Source organism: Schistocerca serialis, chromosome 6, assembly GCF_023864345.2.
Source record: "Schistocerca serialis cubense isolate TAMUIC-IGC-003099 chromosome 6, iqSchSeri2.2, whole genome shotgun sequence".
In the NCBI taxonomy this organism is placed as follows: domain Eukaryota; kingdom Metazoa; phylum Arthropoda; class Insecta; order Orthoptera; family Acrididae; genus Schistocerca; species Schistocerca serialis.
The window spans coordinates 521,449,902-521,464,151 of NC_064643.1; the positions used below are offsets into that span (position 1 = coordinate 521,449,902).

The 14,250-nt window shown below is 44.1% G+C and overlaps 1 protein-coding gene across 1 annotated transcript in view; it reads left to right on the forward strand.

Annotated features, from left to right (window-relative positions):
• The window catches only part of LOC126484957 (uncharacterized), a 299,272-nt gene extending 285,502 nt beyond the window's left edge, over positions 1 to 13,770 (forward strand). Inside the window, exon 16 of the mRNA XM_050108559.1 lies at positions 13,331 to 13,770. Coding sequence (XP_049964516.1) covers positions 13,331 to 13,618 — 288 coding nt within the window. The 3' untranslated portion in view covers positions 13,619 to 13,770. The remainder of the gene's footprint in view (positions 1 to 13,330) is intronic.
• The last annotated feature ends 480 nt before the right edge of the window (positions 13,771 to 14,250 follow it).

The following is a 14,250-nucleotide window of genomic DNA, read 5'->3' on the forward strand; positions in this document are numbered from 1 at the left end:
TGAGCGCCGAGGGGTGCCGCTTCGGTATATATACTGGAGAGCGTCTCAGTGTGGTCACTCGCCTCTCAGTGCGCTCCTCGTAAGCAACATGAAGGTAAGACACGCGCAGCCGGCCGCGGTGGCCGTGCGGTTCTAGCGCTGCAGTGCGGAACCGCGGGGCTGCTACGGCCGCAGGTTCGAATCCTGCCTCGGGCATGGATGTGTGTGATGTCCTTAGGTTAGTTAGGTTTAAGTAGTTCTAAGTTCTAGGGGACTGATGACCTAAGATGTTAAGTCCCATAGTGCTCAGAGCCATTTGAACCATTTTTGACACGCGCAGCACAGAAAACACGCGCACCTTACGCACAGTTGGCTACAGAGTCGAATTCCGTATTTCTCAGTTTACAGGTGGCCTTCGGTACACTTTTTCATCGTCACACAGTAAGCAAAACACGTGAAACCGAAATACCAGATGAGATAAGCTACTGGAATGACCACTTTTAACAAATCGTTATTGAAGGAGAGGCACGTCGGAAGGCAGGGCAGCATTCTGTACACATCAAGGTATTGGAATAGGAAAGACTGTTACAGATCTTTTTAGCACTAGATTCAGGTGCTGAGAAAGATGTATACCCGTCTAACACCGAGGGTCTACGACAATAGGGGCGACAGCAACCGACAACGGCCAATTTCACTGGAGTCTTGGGAGCACACGGAACGAGCGTTTGTCTCTTTCAGTAGCAAGCGAGGGCACCATTCGGACCTTCATAGTAGCCGTTATTGAAAATATTCTTCTCCGATGTCGACTAGCTGTCTTAGTTAGTATCCAACAACTTTCAACTTTCCTTCTGTCTGTATAGCAGTACAAATTCTTTGGTTGGTCTTGCTCCTATTTTTGTTATTCTTCACTACATCTCAGTTCCCTTGTGTTCTCTTTACGTAGATACTGTATTAAGCAGAGTGCAGGTTCATTTTAATGGAGTTCATTTTAATGGACATAGTAATTAATACCTAGTATAAACGAGAAACGTACTAATGGTCTTTATGAGTACTGCAACTCTAATTCAGTTTCCCGTTCCTTGTGTGACTCGTCAACAATATAAATGAAACAACAAATATTACTGAGTGAATCGTTGCTTTAAATCTCATTTTCAGTATTAGATTATTTTTTTATTAGTATAATGATTCCTACTTGGTTCTGAAGATAGATGATTATAGATTTCCACATATTTATTGAACATTCAGCGCTCTGAGGTTGGCCAGTTCTTGTGACTACTCTGCTGATTCACTACTTTCCGTTCCTCTGTTAATTGCACGCTGAGGGAACTTTGCTTTCAATGCAGACTAATCCACCACCAAAATTTCTTTCTAGCAGTCTACACTACAGTCAGTACTTAGGTTTGTAGTACACACAACTGGTTGGTATTGTCGCTTAACTTGAAAATATTACGCCTCATTAACATGCTTTCAAGTTATTTGACAAGATTACAATGTTCATAGACGCTGTTATATATAACTAGATATTATTCACAATTTTGATAAAACCAAAGTATGAAAGCTGTAAATTATATCTCAACGGTAGGCATGTAAAAAGAGTAAGGGTAAAAAAGGACAGCTGTAATAAACGTGATTACTGTACTAAAACATTTGTTGGCAGGAAGCGTTAATTTGAAGAAACTGTAGGCAGAAGAGAGAAATACGAATGAAATAAATGAGGCAAGAGACGTAAGCAGTCACATGAAACTACGCGATATGGAGTATACCCTATCAATGGCAAAGCTGATTACATAGGTGGATAGCAGATGGTGAGATGTGACAACTGATGGTCGAGGCTATCTAATGAGACTCTCATACACCAATTAAAAGTACAGAGTCTTAGGCACGCTACTTGTTCAGTGGTAGTCAACGCAAATGAGGATAGGAAGTAGTTAGATGATCAAACTAGTGACCGTTGCAATACGTCACACACAAGCACTCATGGATATCTCGAATCGGTAGATGTACGCAACGCTGTACCGCATGAGCTTCATCACAGTAGTGAATATTTGGCATGACCAATGATTCAGCGAGTCTTGTTTCAATGTACCGAAAATTAAAAAAGATTCAGAGACAGAAAATAGTTTTCATAGTTGCGGTATTAGTGTGTTTCTCGCTCGAGCAGACATTTTATGACGCTACTTAATTCGTGTTGATACACAAACCGCACATATTTTATGTGGATGTGTCATAAATCTACATTTATATTTACAGATACATCATGTAAAAGGAACCACTAAGAAGCAAAAGTAGAAAGGTTAGGGAGTTATGTCAGGAAGGGTGTCATAGACGGAGCTTTATCAGAAAAAGAAATACACTCCTGGAAATGGAAAAAAGAACACATTGACACCGGTGTGTCAGACCCACCATACTTGCTCTGGACACTGCGAGAGGGCTGTACAAGCAATGATCACACGCACGGCACAGCGGACACACCAGGAACCGCGGTGTTGGCCGTCGAATGGCGCTAGCTGCGCAGCATTTGTGCACCGCCGCCGTCAGTGTCAGCCAGTTTGCCGTGGCATACGGAGCTCCATCGCAGTGTTTAACACTGGTAGCATGCCGCGACAGCGTGGACGTGAACCGTATGTGCAGTTGACGGACTTTGAACGAGAGCGTATAGTGGGCATGCGGGAGGCCGGGTGGACGTACCGCCGAATTGCTCAACACGTGGGGCGTGAGGTCTCCACAGTACATCGATGTTGTCGCCAGTCGTCGGCGGAAGGTGCACGAGCCCGTCGACCTGGGACCGGACCGCAGCGACGCACGGATGCACGCCAAGACCGTAGGATCCTACGCAGTGCCGTAGGGGACCGCACCGCCACTTCCCAGCAAAATAGGGACACTGTTGCTCCTGGGGTATCGGCGAGGACCATTCGCAACCGTCTCCATGAAGCTGGGCTACGGTCCCGCACACCGTTAGGCCGTCTTCCGCTCACGCCCCAACATTGTGCAGCCCGCCTCCAGTGGTGTCGCGACAGGCGTGAATGGAGGGACGAATGGAGACGTGTCGTCTTCAGCGATGAGAGTCGCTTCTGCCTTGGTGCCAATGATGGTCGTATGCGTGTTTGGCGCCGTGCAGGTGAGCGCCACAATCAGGACTGCATACGACCGAGGCACACAGGGCCAACACCCGGCATCATGGTGTGGGGAGCGATCTCCTACACTGGCCGTACACCACTGGTGATCGTCGAGGGGACACTGAATAGTGCACGGTACATCCAAACCGTCATCGAACCCATCGTTCTACCATTCCTAGACCGGCAAGGGAACTTGCTGTTCCAACAGGACAATGCGCGTCCGCATGTATCCCGTGCCACCCAACGTGCTCTAGAAGGTGTAAGTCAACTACCCAGGCCAGCAAGATCTCCGGATCTGTCCCCCATTGAGCATGTTTGGGACTGGATGAAGCGTCGTCTCACGCGGTCTGCACGTCCAGCACGAACGCTGGTCCAACTGAGGCGCCAGGTGGAAATGGCATGGCAAGCCGTTCCACAGGACTACATCCAGCATCTCTACGATCGTCTCCATGGGAGAATAGCAGCCTGCATTGCTGCGAAAGGTGGATATACACTGTACTAGTGCCGACATTGTGCATGCTCTGTTGCCTGTGTCTATGTGCCTGTGGTTCTGTCAGTGCGATCATGTGATGTATCTGACCCCAGGAATGTGCCAATAAAGTTTCCCCTTCCTGGGACAATGAATTCACGGTGTTCTTATTTCAATTTCCAGGAGTGTAGATGAGAATGACCAGATGGAAATTTTATTTTTGTTGGCATCCCCCTTCCCGCAAATTCAAGTCCTTTGACTATGGGTCAGCTGATCCACATAGGAAAGTCAAACCAATATTTTTTTTTAAAATGCATATTGATCTAACAATAATTGACGAGAATTTTTTTTATCTCGAGAATTATGATAGTATATGAGAAAATAAGGATATTACGATATTGCAATAACTACAACATATCAAACAGTTGCTGTTCGTTGTCGAAGAAAATAAACAAACCGTAAATGTTTTGAAGGAAAATCTGTGTAATTCGCCACAAACGGACGGTTCAATACGCGTGTACCGATTTTAAACGCTTTAATACAAATTTTTTGTTGTTGTCAGAATTTGCTAGAGAAGAACTTGAAATCTATTCACATGTTTATCAAAGAATGCTTGAATACAGCTATTGACGTACACGTCATCGATTTGGGTTACAGGGAATCTGCCACAGAAATAGATATATAGCACAGAATGCATACCGTCAGTCTAATTTTTCACGCTGTTCGATCTAAGAGTTAGTGGGGAACTAGTGGACCAGTGTAGTAGTTAAATAATAAGGAACTGACCGACTGTACACCAAAAAGAATTCCAATAGTCAGAAGTGGAAAGCTGCCAAATACGTTCTTTGTTGTCCACTACTCATAATCTTCAGTGGTTAAAAAAAAAAGAGAAAAAAACATAATATATCTTGAACTATCGAGGTATATTACTCTGATACAATAATTTTTATCCATTTCGTTGTCTATGAAGCATAGGGATGCACAATGCACTGTTTTATCTACCCTGGTAGAATTTCGCAGAATGGCCCTCGTTGACACAGACATGTATCTCGCAATGTCGTTGAATTTTTGTCTTCCCTCGTTTCGCAATAATTCTACATACATTTCTTAGAATTGTATTCAAAACACGGTGGTCCCGACACGTAATAGATAATTTTTCACCATAAGTCGGGTACGCGGTCGACAAATTAAATTACATTTTTATTCATTGCCAAAACGGTCTGGTAATGTCAGTATATGTAGCTCTACTAACCATGCTCCAGCGTGCTCTGCCATATAAAACTGTATTGATCATTTTCTAAATTATAACTATTTTTTGAAAGAATCTGGAGCATTTGAACAATATATTCCATTTTATGGTATATATTAGGCGAAGTCTGACAAATTTCAATGTATGGGTCAGATTACAAAGCATCTTGGTTACACACCTTAAGAAACTACTACAATAAGTGGTGGAACTTTAGTAGTATGAGATCATAGTACCGTAACGGTGATAATTCATTTGCGATTCGAACAACTCATATTTTCAAAAACTAAAGAGAGGGCACATGGACAAATAATATCACTCTTTGATGTCCGTTTGTGATATTGAGCTCTTGTAACTTGAATAAAACACTTGACTTCCGTGGTCGGTGCGCACCTGCTGAGTTACATCATCACTAACCTAGTCCAGACTTCAACTCCCTTATGTTTCCTCGTCATTTCTTACTATCTTGTTGGTAAAACTCTGGTAGGCTGGTTTGCATATCAAGCTGGCTCAGTGTTTCAGCTAGTCGCAAATGATTTCAGTAGATTACGAATGTCACGACAGGAACTGAAATGATGTCAGAAGGGATGTTACAATTTTACTACATTATCCTCATTCTGGCCAATCACTTCACTATGTCCCCTTGTTGTAGTATAGGTGACATTTGCCGTATTAATTTAGAAATTCTATTTTACTTAACTCGGAGCTCATTTATTCTAATAATTTAAATATGATGCCTTATCAGTGTATAAATATATTTATCATCAATATTTATTAACTAAATTTCTATATTTGGTCAACAGGTTTATGTCCTCCTGAGTACGCTTGTCTTGTCGGTCGTCGCTGAACCACCAGTCAGCCGCTCGTACCTGCCTCCCAGCTCTGAGTACGGACCTCCCTCCGCCTCCTCCCTCAGCTCTCAGTACGGCGCCCCAGCAGCCAACGGTCTCAGCACGCAGTACGGAGCTCCTACGCTGTCAGGCGCCGCTTTCGGTCGCTCAGGCGCTTCCAGCCAGGGTCCAGCGGCTCGTGTCTCCTCCAGCTTTGGAAGGGCCTCCTCGAGGAGCTTCGGAGCAGGTAGGAGGATCGTCGGTGGTCCCTCCACTCTTTATGGCGCTCCTTCGGCGGCTGGCCGTGCAGCTGGCTTTGGAGGACTCGGCCTGTCCACACAGTACGGCGCCCCTTCTTACTCTGCCGACGCGCTCTCCACTCAGTACGATGCGCCCTCTGGTAACGCTGGTGGCCTGTCTCCAGTCTATGGAGTGCCCGGATTCGGCTACGGCCGTGCTGGAGGGCAAGAAGATTCTATGGCCGTAAGTATCTGAATTTACTGATCCAAATATATTTAATTTTTAACTAATATTACTGTTCCTCAGATGGTATAAATCTGATTTTACATGGGAAAGGTCGTGGTAAAACAATAGACATTAAACAATAGACCGAGAAAACTCGAAGTGCATTGGAGGAATTCCGGAAATGATTTAAATTTCAATGGATAGCCGAAGCATTTTATCACTCTCATTCCTTTTTTTGCTGAACTTAAATATTTTGAGGAACATAGAAAGATTCCGAATCACTGCCACGGTTACTTGAGCGTCGCTCAATTCCTTGGCGTCGCTCAATTCCTTTTACTGGCGCAGACCCTACGCTTCTCCCCTGGGTCAGTGTTTCGAATCTTTGTTTCTTTGGCGGCTTTTTACCTCACACATGATGTAACTACTATTAAAGAAATACTGCAAAAGATTGAGGCCTGGGAACGAAAAGGAAGCCGCTGAATGATGTAGTTAAAAGAAGGAAATGAGATAGATTTTGCTAGTAACAACATTTTCTCTCAAAATTGGAAATAGTTCAAGGTTGGAACCTTCTCACACTGGAAAAAATTACATAAACACGCAGCCAAAGAGCTATCAGCGTGTGAATGTGCTAAACAAATTCAGAAATTTCACAAACGGGAAGCAAAGAGCGATAAAACTTATCCACGCCATAGGTCCAGGGTCATGATTAACAGCGCGTTGTCCTGTATTTACGAAAATCTATACAGGCCGAGTTATACTGTTTCACCATACAGATTACACAATTTGGTACATTGCTGACATGCATATACAATAATTTAATTATTAACTCTACTCAGCTGTCGTGTTCCAACGGCCAACATTCCCTACTATTAGCATTCGGCTCTTCAAGTCTACACAGGGTGAATCCTCTAAAAGCCGAGCGGTTCTAGGCGCTACAGCCTGGAACCGCGTGACCGCTACGGTCGCAGGTTCGAATCCTGCCTCGGGTATGGATGTGTGTGATGTCCTTAGGTTAGTTAGGTTTAAGTAGCTTTAAGTTCTAGGGGACTGATACCCTCAGAAGTTAAGTCCCATAGTGCTCAGAGCCATTTGAACCATTTTTGAATCCTCTAAAACTTGCACTGTCAATATTGTGAAAATTCGAACTGCTATTGACGTGCGTTTTTCACAGTCAATGGCTTGTATTGTGAACAAATCAACACATTGTAATAATATTTAAGCAGTGTTTGTTGTGCAAACATACACTTTTTTTCAATGCAACAGTGCCTATTTCAATCAACAGACAGACTAAAAGCAGAGTAAATTAGACTCTCAGTGATGTTTATTACAGGATTCTAGTGCGAGTCGTTTACGTGGTATCATATTTTGAAAATTTCTCACACCCACACTTGTACAATGCCTCTCGCAGTATGCACTAAACAACAAGATTCTGAACAGTAAAGAGACAAAAAGCCACCGGCAGCCGCGGTATACGTTTCCAGTCTTGTATGGAACGAGTGCTCCACACCTGCTAGCATCTTAGCGGCGATGTCCGAGCAGACTGCAGTAATACGTCGTTGTGTATCGTCGTGTATAGATGGCATGTGCTTGTAGAGAGCGCCTTTCTGCTTTCCCACGGAAAAACGTCTACAGGGTCAAATCTGGCGAAAGGGCCGGCCACGGTATAGGTCCTCTACGTCCAGTAAAACAATTTGGAAACAATTCGTGAAGGCATTTTGTAGTACTTCGTGCACTATGGGCTGGACAGCCATCATCTTGGTACCACAGGTTCTTACTAATTTGCAGACGAACGTCTTCTAGTAGCAGTGGAAGATGATCTGTTGGCAAGCTGTGATACTCTTGCGCGTTCAGTGCTCCATCTATGAATAATGCGCCTATGAGCTGATGGTTCACTATCCCACACCACACGTTCACACTCCGTGGATGCTGACGTTCCATCTAACTAAGCCAACGGGAATTGTCAACAGACCAACAGTGCATGTTTCGGTTGTTTACCTCAACAACAAAAAGGTTCAAATGGCTCTGAGGACTAAGGGACTTAACTGGATTCGAACCTGCGACCGTAGCGGTCGCGTGGTTTCAGACTGTAGCGCCTAGAACCGTTCGGCCACCCCGGCCGGCTTTACCTGACAATCATTGGTAAATGTGGGTTTATCATCAAACAAGATACTTGATAATTTAGAGTATCCTGTTGTAATGTCCATTTACAGAATTTTATACGGTTCTCGTACTTGTTTCCATGCCACTCTTGATGGAGAGAAATGTGATAGGTATGGAACCTATGTCGATAATGCGTAGGACACTTACAGGACACTTGCCTGACGCATGCCATTTCTTCGGGTGATTGTGTGGGAGGGAACGTGCAGATCAACTGAAAAAGCTGCAATAACCTTAATTTCCCACCGAGCGAGGTGGAGCAGTGGTTCTGACACTGGACTCGCATTCGAGAGGTGACGGCTCAATTCCGCGTCCGGCCATCCTGATTTCGGTTTTCCGTGATTTCCCTAAATTGCTTTAGTCAAATGCCAGGATGGTTCCTTTGAAAGGGCACTGCCGACTTCTATCCCCATCCTTCTCTAACCCGATGAGACCGATGACATCTCTGTTTGGTCTATTCCACCAAATCAACCATTAATTTTCCCCTTTCCTGTCGTAACTTGTCTAGGTATTACAATACCACTTTCACGTAACTGGTTGAAGAGGTAGATAAATAATTGGCGAGATGGTTGACGTCTATTTTGAAATCTTTCCGCATACACCGTACAAAATGAACTACATTTTGCCTGCACTCTCCATACACCACGCTTGTGACTTTTTGTTCATTCGTAAACACTATGCCCCCCCCCCCCCCTGTACCTACTTCTGGGACTGTTATACACTAGGTACACACAAGCCCACTGCAAGAAAGCATAACAATATCGTACCTACCAGGTACGCAGTGTCGGTGTGGAAATTTTTCAAAGTACGACATCTTGACAACGACTCCCACTATAATCTTGCAAAAAATGCCATTGACATTCTAATTTACCTGCTTTTAATTCGTCAATGTCAATAGGATTTGTTGTAATTTAAAAAGTGGAGTGTATTCTTGCACAAAAAATATACTTTGTGACTATTATCACAATCCGTTTAGTTGCTAACAGTACGAGTCCCTGACTGCCAATTCATTCTGTGAAAACCGCACGTCAATAGCACTTTCCAGTTCCGCAATATTTGCGGTGCTACTTTAAGTGATTCACCCAGTTTATCCTTCTATGAGACCGAGTGCAAGTGCAAACACTGAAATTACAAATGATTTGAGATCTATGATCGAAGTGCAGTTGATCTATTAACGATCTTACCCACTCATCTTGATTTACTATTGGCTTAAACAACATGTTAATTTGTAATCGACAGCACTGCTTTGTGACATCATGAAACATTTCGATACCTCACCCATTATGCATCCAAAGCCCATGCCACGTTGAATGTCTCTCGCACTAGGCCATGAAGCTTCCAGATCGTTCTAGAAACACACAGCCTTCTGAGCACCGAATATCTGATCCTCCAAAGTGGCTACGTACGCTTAAGACAGGTTCATCAGACAGTAGTGGCCTGCAGCATTTGCTGTGTTAAGTTCCCTGCGTATCTGTATCTGTCGACCCGTATGCTCTTCTAAACTCTATTCGTTGCGAATGATAGACTAGTTTACAAAGCTACAGTGCACTTCCTCAACCACATCTCCCTGTGGGAGAAGTGTTTTGTACTCTGTTATACTTAGGTGAAGCCTCTAAAAGAATATTACTCTCACAAATTTAACTCGAAGGGAAAAATACACTCCTGGAAATGGAAAAAAGAACACATTGACACCGGTGTGTCAGACCCACCATACTTGCTCCGGACACTGCGAGAGGGCTGTACAAGCAATGATCACACGCACGGCACAGCGGACACACCAGGAACCGCGGTGTTGGCCGTCGAATGGCGCTAGCTGCGCAGCATTTGTGCACCGCCGCCGTCAGTGTCAGCCAGTTTGCCGTGGCATACGGAGCTCCATCGCAGTCTTTAACACTGGTAGCATGCCGCGACAGCGTGGACGTGAACCGTACGTGCAGTTGACGGACTTTGAGCGAGGGCGTATAGTGGGCATGCGGGAGGCCGGGTGGACGTACCGCCGAATTTCTCAACACGTGGGGCGTGAGGTCTCCACAGTACATCGATGTTGTCGCCAGTGGTCGGCGGAAGGTGCACGTGCCCGTCGACCTGGGACCGGACCGCAGCGACGCACGGATCCACGCCAAGACCGTAGGATCCTACGCAGTGCCGTAGGGGACCGCACTGCCACTTCCCAGCAAATTAGGGACACTGTTGCTCCTGGGGTATCGGCGAGGACCATTCGCAACCGTCTCCATGAAGCTGGGCTACGGTCCCGCACACCGTTAGGCCGTCTTCCGCTCACGCCCCAACTTCGTGCAGCCACGCCTCCAGTGGTGTCGCGACAGGCGTGAATGGAGGGACGAATGGAGACGTGTCGTCTTCAGCGATGAGGGTCGCTTCTGCCTTGGTGCCAATGATGGTCGTATGCGTGTTTGGCGCCGTGCAGGTGAGCGCCACAATCAGGACTGCATACGACCGAGGCACACAGGCCAACACCCGGCATCATGGTGTGGGGAGCGATCTCCTACACTGGCCGTACACCACTGGTGATCGTCGAGGGGACACTGAATAGTGCACGGTACATCCAAACCGTCATCGAACCCATCGTTCTACCATTCCTAGACCGGCAAGGGAACTTGCTGTTCCAACAGGACAATGCGCGTCCGCATGTATCCCGTGCCACCCAACGTGCTCTAGAAGGTGTAAGTCAACTACCCTGGCCAGCAAGATCTCCGGATCTGTCCCCCATTGAGCATGTTTGGGACTGGATGAAGCGTCGTCTCACGCGGTCTGCACGTCCAGCACGAACGCTGGTCCAACTGAGGCGCCAGGTGGAAATGGCATGGCAAGCCGTTCCACAGGACTACATCCAGCATCTCTACGATCGTCTCCATGGGAGAATAGCAGCCTGCATTGCTGCGAAAGGTGGATATACACTGTACTAGTGCCGACATTGTGCATGCTCTGTTGCCTGTGTCTATATGCCTGTGGTTCTGTCAGTGTGATCATGTGATGTATCTGACCCCAGGAATGTGTCAATAAAGTTTCCCCATCCTGGGACAATGAATTCACGGTGTTCTTATTTCAATTTCCAGGAGTGTATTTAAGCCAGTGAAGCAAAAAACCACTAATATAAAATTAATAGTAGGCGTAGTTACTACACCACTACTGTGATTAAAGTGAGCCCAAAATAGGCTGGAGAAGTGGCACAGGGTATTTACTTTGGGGAAACTAAATGCAGAATCACTTCTGGATGTCATTATTTAGTGTATCCTATTCATACCAAATCGTATGAGACGTTAAACATTTGCAGAGGGAAAATTTGCAAAATTATTTCAATAAAACGTGGGTTATCGTAATGAAACAACCAACTTTCATAGTAACACGTTCGTGCGAGAAAAGGCCACCTCAAAGAAGGATACGGTATGTAGTCTTATATTTCGGTTTAGTATCCTGTCACCAATGAAATCATTACAGATGAAGCTCAAGTGCTAAAAGAAAAAAATTCGAAACAGAAATCAACGGTGCCCATTTCGAAGTAGACACACGGAAATTCACTTTGATCAATATAGGGAAATTTATCCAAATAACCCAAGGCGTATTTGAATGCTGATCGGATAGAAGAAAACTTTCACTTGACTTACATTTTGCAGTTTTCAGCTGAATTTTAGAAAACCGATTTCATATGGCATATATCCCACCAGTTAATGAAGAAAAAGGCCTTTGACACGATAAATCAGTTTGTAGCTAGTTCATAGTATCTCTACGACAATCGAAGTGTCTGTAAGACAGCGAGAGTGTTATTCATTTATCTTCATAAATGTTAGGAGAAATAAGAGTAAATTAATGATGCCTTTCAGTTTCGAGCTGTGACGAAGTCTGGAGATGTAAAGTGAATGTACAACAGAGAAGTCATTTTTATACTTGGTACATGAAGAAAAAGGTATAGTCCAGTAATATTCTTCGTTTAGTAGGGTTTGTTTACTGGAGAGATTCGCAGTTGCCGTGTTTCTATAGTCATGTTTGCGATTCTTATTCAAGCTATATTTTCAGTTTGCAATTTTTGGTTGGATTATCGTTTCAGAGAGAGCCTACATTAATTTCTAAAGCTGATATTTGCTAGGAAATCAGTTCTTAATGTTTATTCCGTGTGAGACACATAGTTTCTTATAAGATACCAAAATTGATGGTTTACATGTTCTTTTGTTTTTGGCCATAGGGAAATCGCTCCGTATTGTGAAATAAAATGCATATTAGTTTTTCAAGAAACGCCGGTTCCCTTCTAGACTCAGATGTAGTAGCCTATACCATATTTCTCAAGATTTTAGATGATATATTTTTGTCCTTATCGAACATGTTACAACAAGGCACGTGTAAAACTGTACTGCTATTTTTAAGTATCTTCTGCTTTCTATTGTGAGGTTATTGACAGAAGCAGAGGAAGCTTATATAATTCTTTCAGATGATTCGAAATTAATTTAGTTAAGATGAATTCCCTGACATCAGCTACATTAGGTATAGGTGTACTATACCAGAGGTGTTCAATCATGAGCCACGTGTGGCCCAAAGTAAGTAGCAATCCAGCCCTTGAATCAGCGTCTATCACAAAATCGGAAAAAATTCGGTCTATGTAAAGTTATGACCGTCCCTTTCCCTCCTCTCTTTTTTGTTCATTGTGTTAGTGTTAAGTATTATACGAACGGCCAAAAATACTCGTACTCTTCCAACGTGGCCCACCTAAGCTAAAAAGTTGCACACCCCTGTACTAAGCAATAGTGACGTATGGAAATTTGTACCAGACCCAGATTCGAACCTGTATTTCCCACTTAACGGTGAGCAGTCTCCTTAATCACTCCAGTTACCTGTGCACGCTCCCTGGATCAACCCAAACTTTTCCTGTCACACTGTCTACATCGTTATATCATAGTTCAGTACCAGATAAATGAAACTTACCTCCATTTTAAGATTGTGACAGATGATTATCAAAGACCCTATAACCTATGGATAGTTCAGTATTTGGTCAACGAAAAAAGTAGTTATAGTTTATGTACCTGGTAGTGCTATACATGACTCTTTGTTGATGCCAAAGGAGCCGGCCAACTACGAGTTCAGCTACTCGGTGCAGGACGGCGAGACGCTGAGTGACTTTGGACAAGAGGAGTCCAGGCAGGGGGAGAGCGCCCAGGGCCAGTACCGCGTGCTGCTGCCTGACGGCCGCAAGCAGATCGTCTCCTACCAGGCGGACGAGGGCGGCTACAGGCCCACCGTAGAGTACCAGGACACCGGACTCACCGCCTACTCCACAGGCGGATACAGCTACGGCAAAGGGCGCGCCGGAGCTGGAGCTGGAAATGGCGGATACCAATACAGACGATGATGCTCAGTTGTTTTGGCTCTATCAGGACGAAAGTCTCATAGACATACATTATTTATTTTAGATTTTTTGTTATCTAATTTCCAATGATTTTCTGAGCTTATCACATACTTCCCAACTGCTCAAACATCTACATGCGAATGATTTTTGTACCTTGATAATCGTAAATAAAATGAATTTTAATACTAATAATAATACTATTTTTCTTATTTTCATATTCCATTAACGTGCCTACTAGTCATGACTGATTGCTTTCCTTGCATGAAAGGAGCAAAGGTAGAACATGAATATACAACAGTTTTAAGGAAATAATCTACTTTTCTGTCGTTCTTATTTACTCCTAATTCTTGATTTTAATCTCTGTTCATTTTATACATATAGAATGCATATTCTGTCCTAACCCTTTACTTTCTCATTCCTCTTAAGGAACAAAAACGTATTGCTGACACTCGGTATCTATATGTGCCAATAATGTACAACGTTGTTTTGTTACATCATTTTTTAATTTGATTTTGCTGTCGCTGAGTGTGAATTATGGTTGTATGAAGCACCATTTTTCCTTTCACTACCATCCATTGTTTTAACTTCTGACTTGATGTAGTGTTATCTGGTCTGTTCCTGATTATTAGATTTTT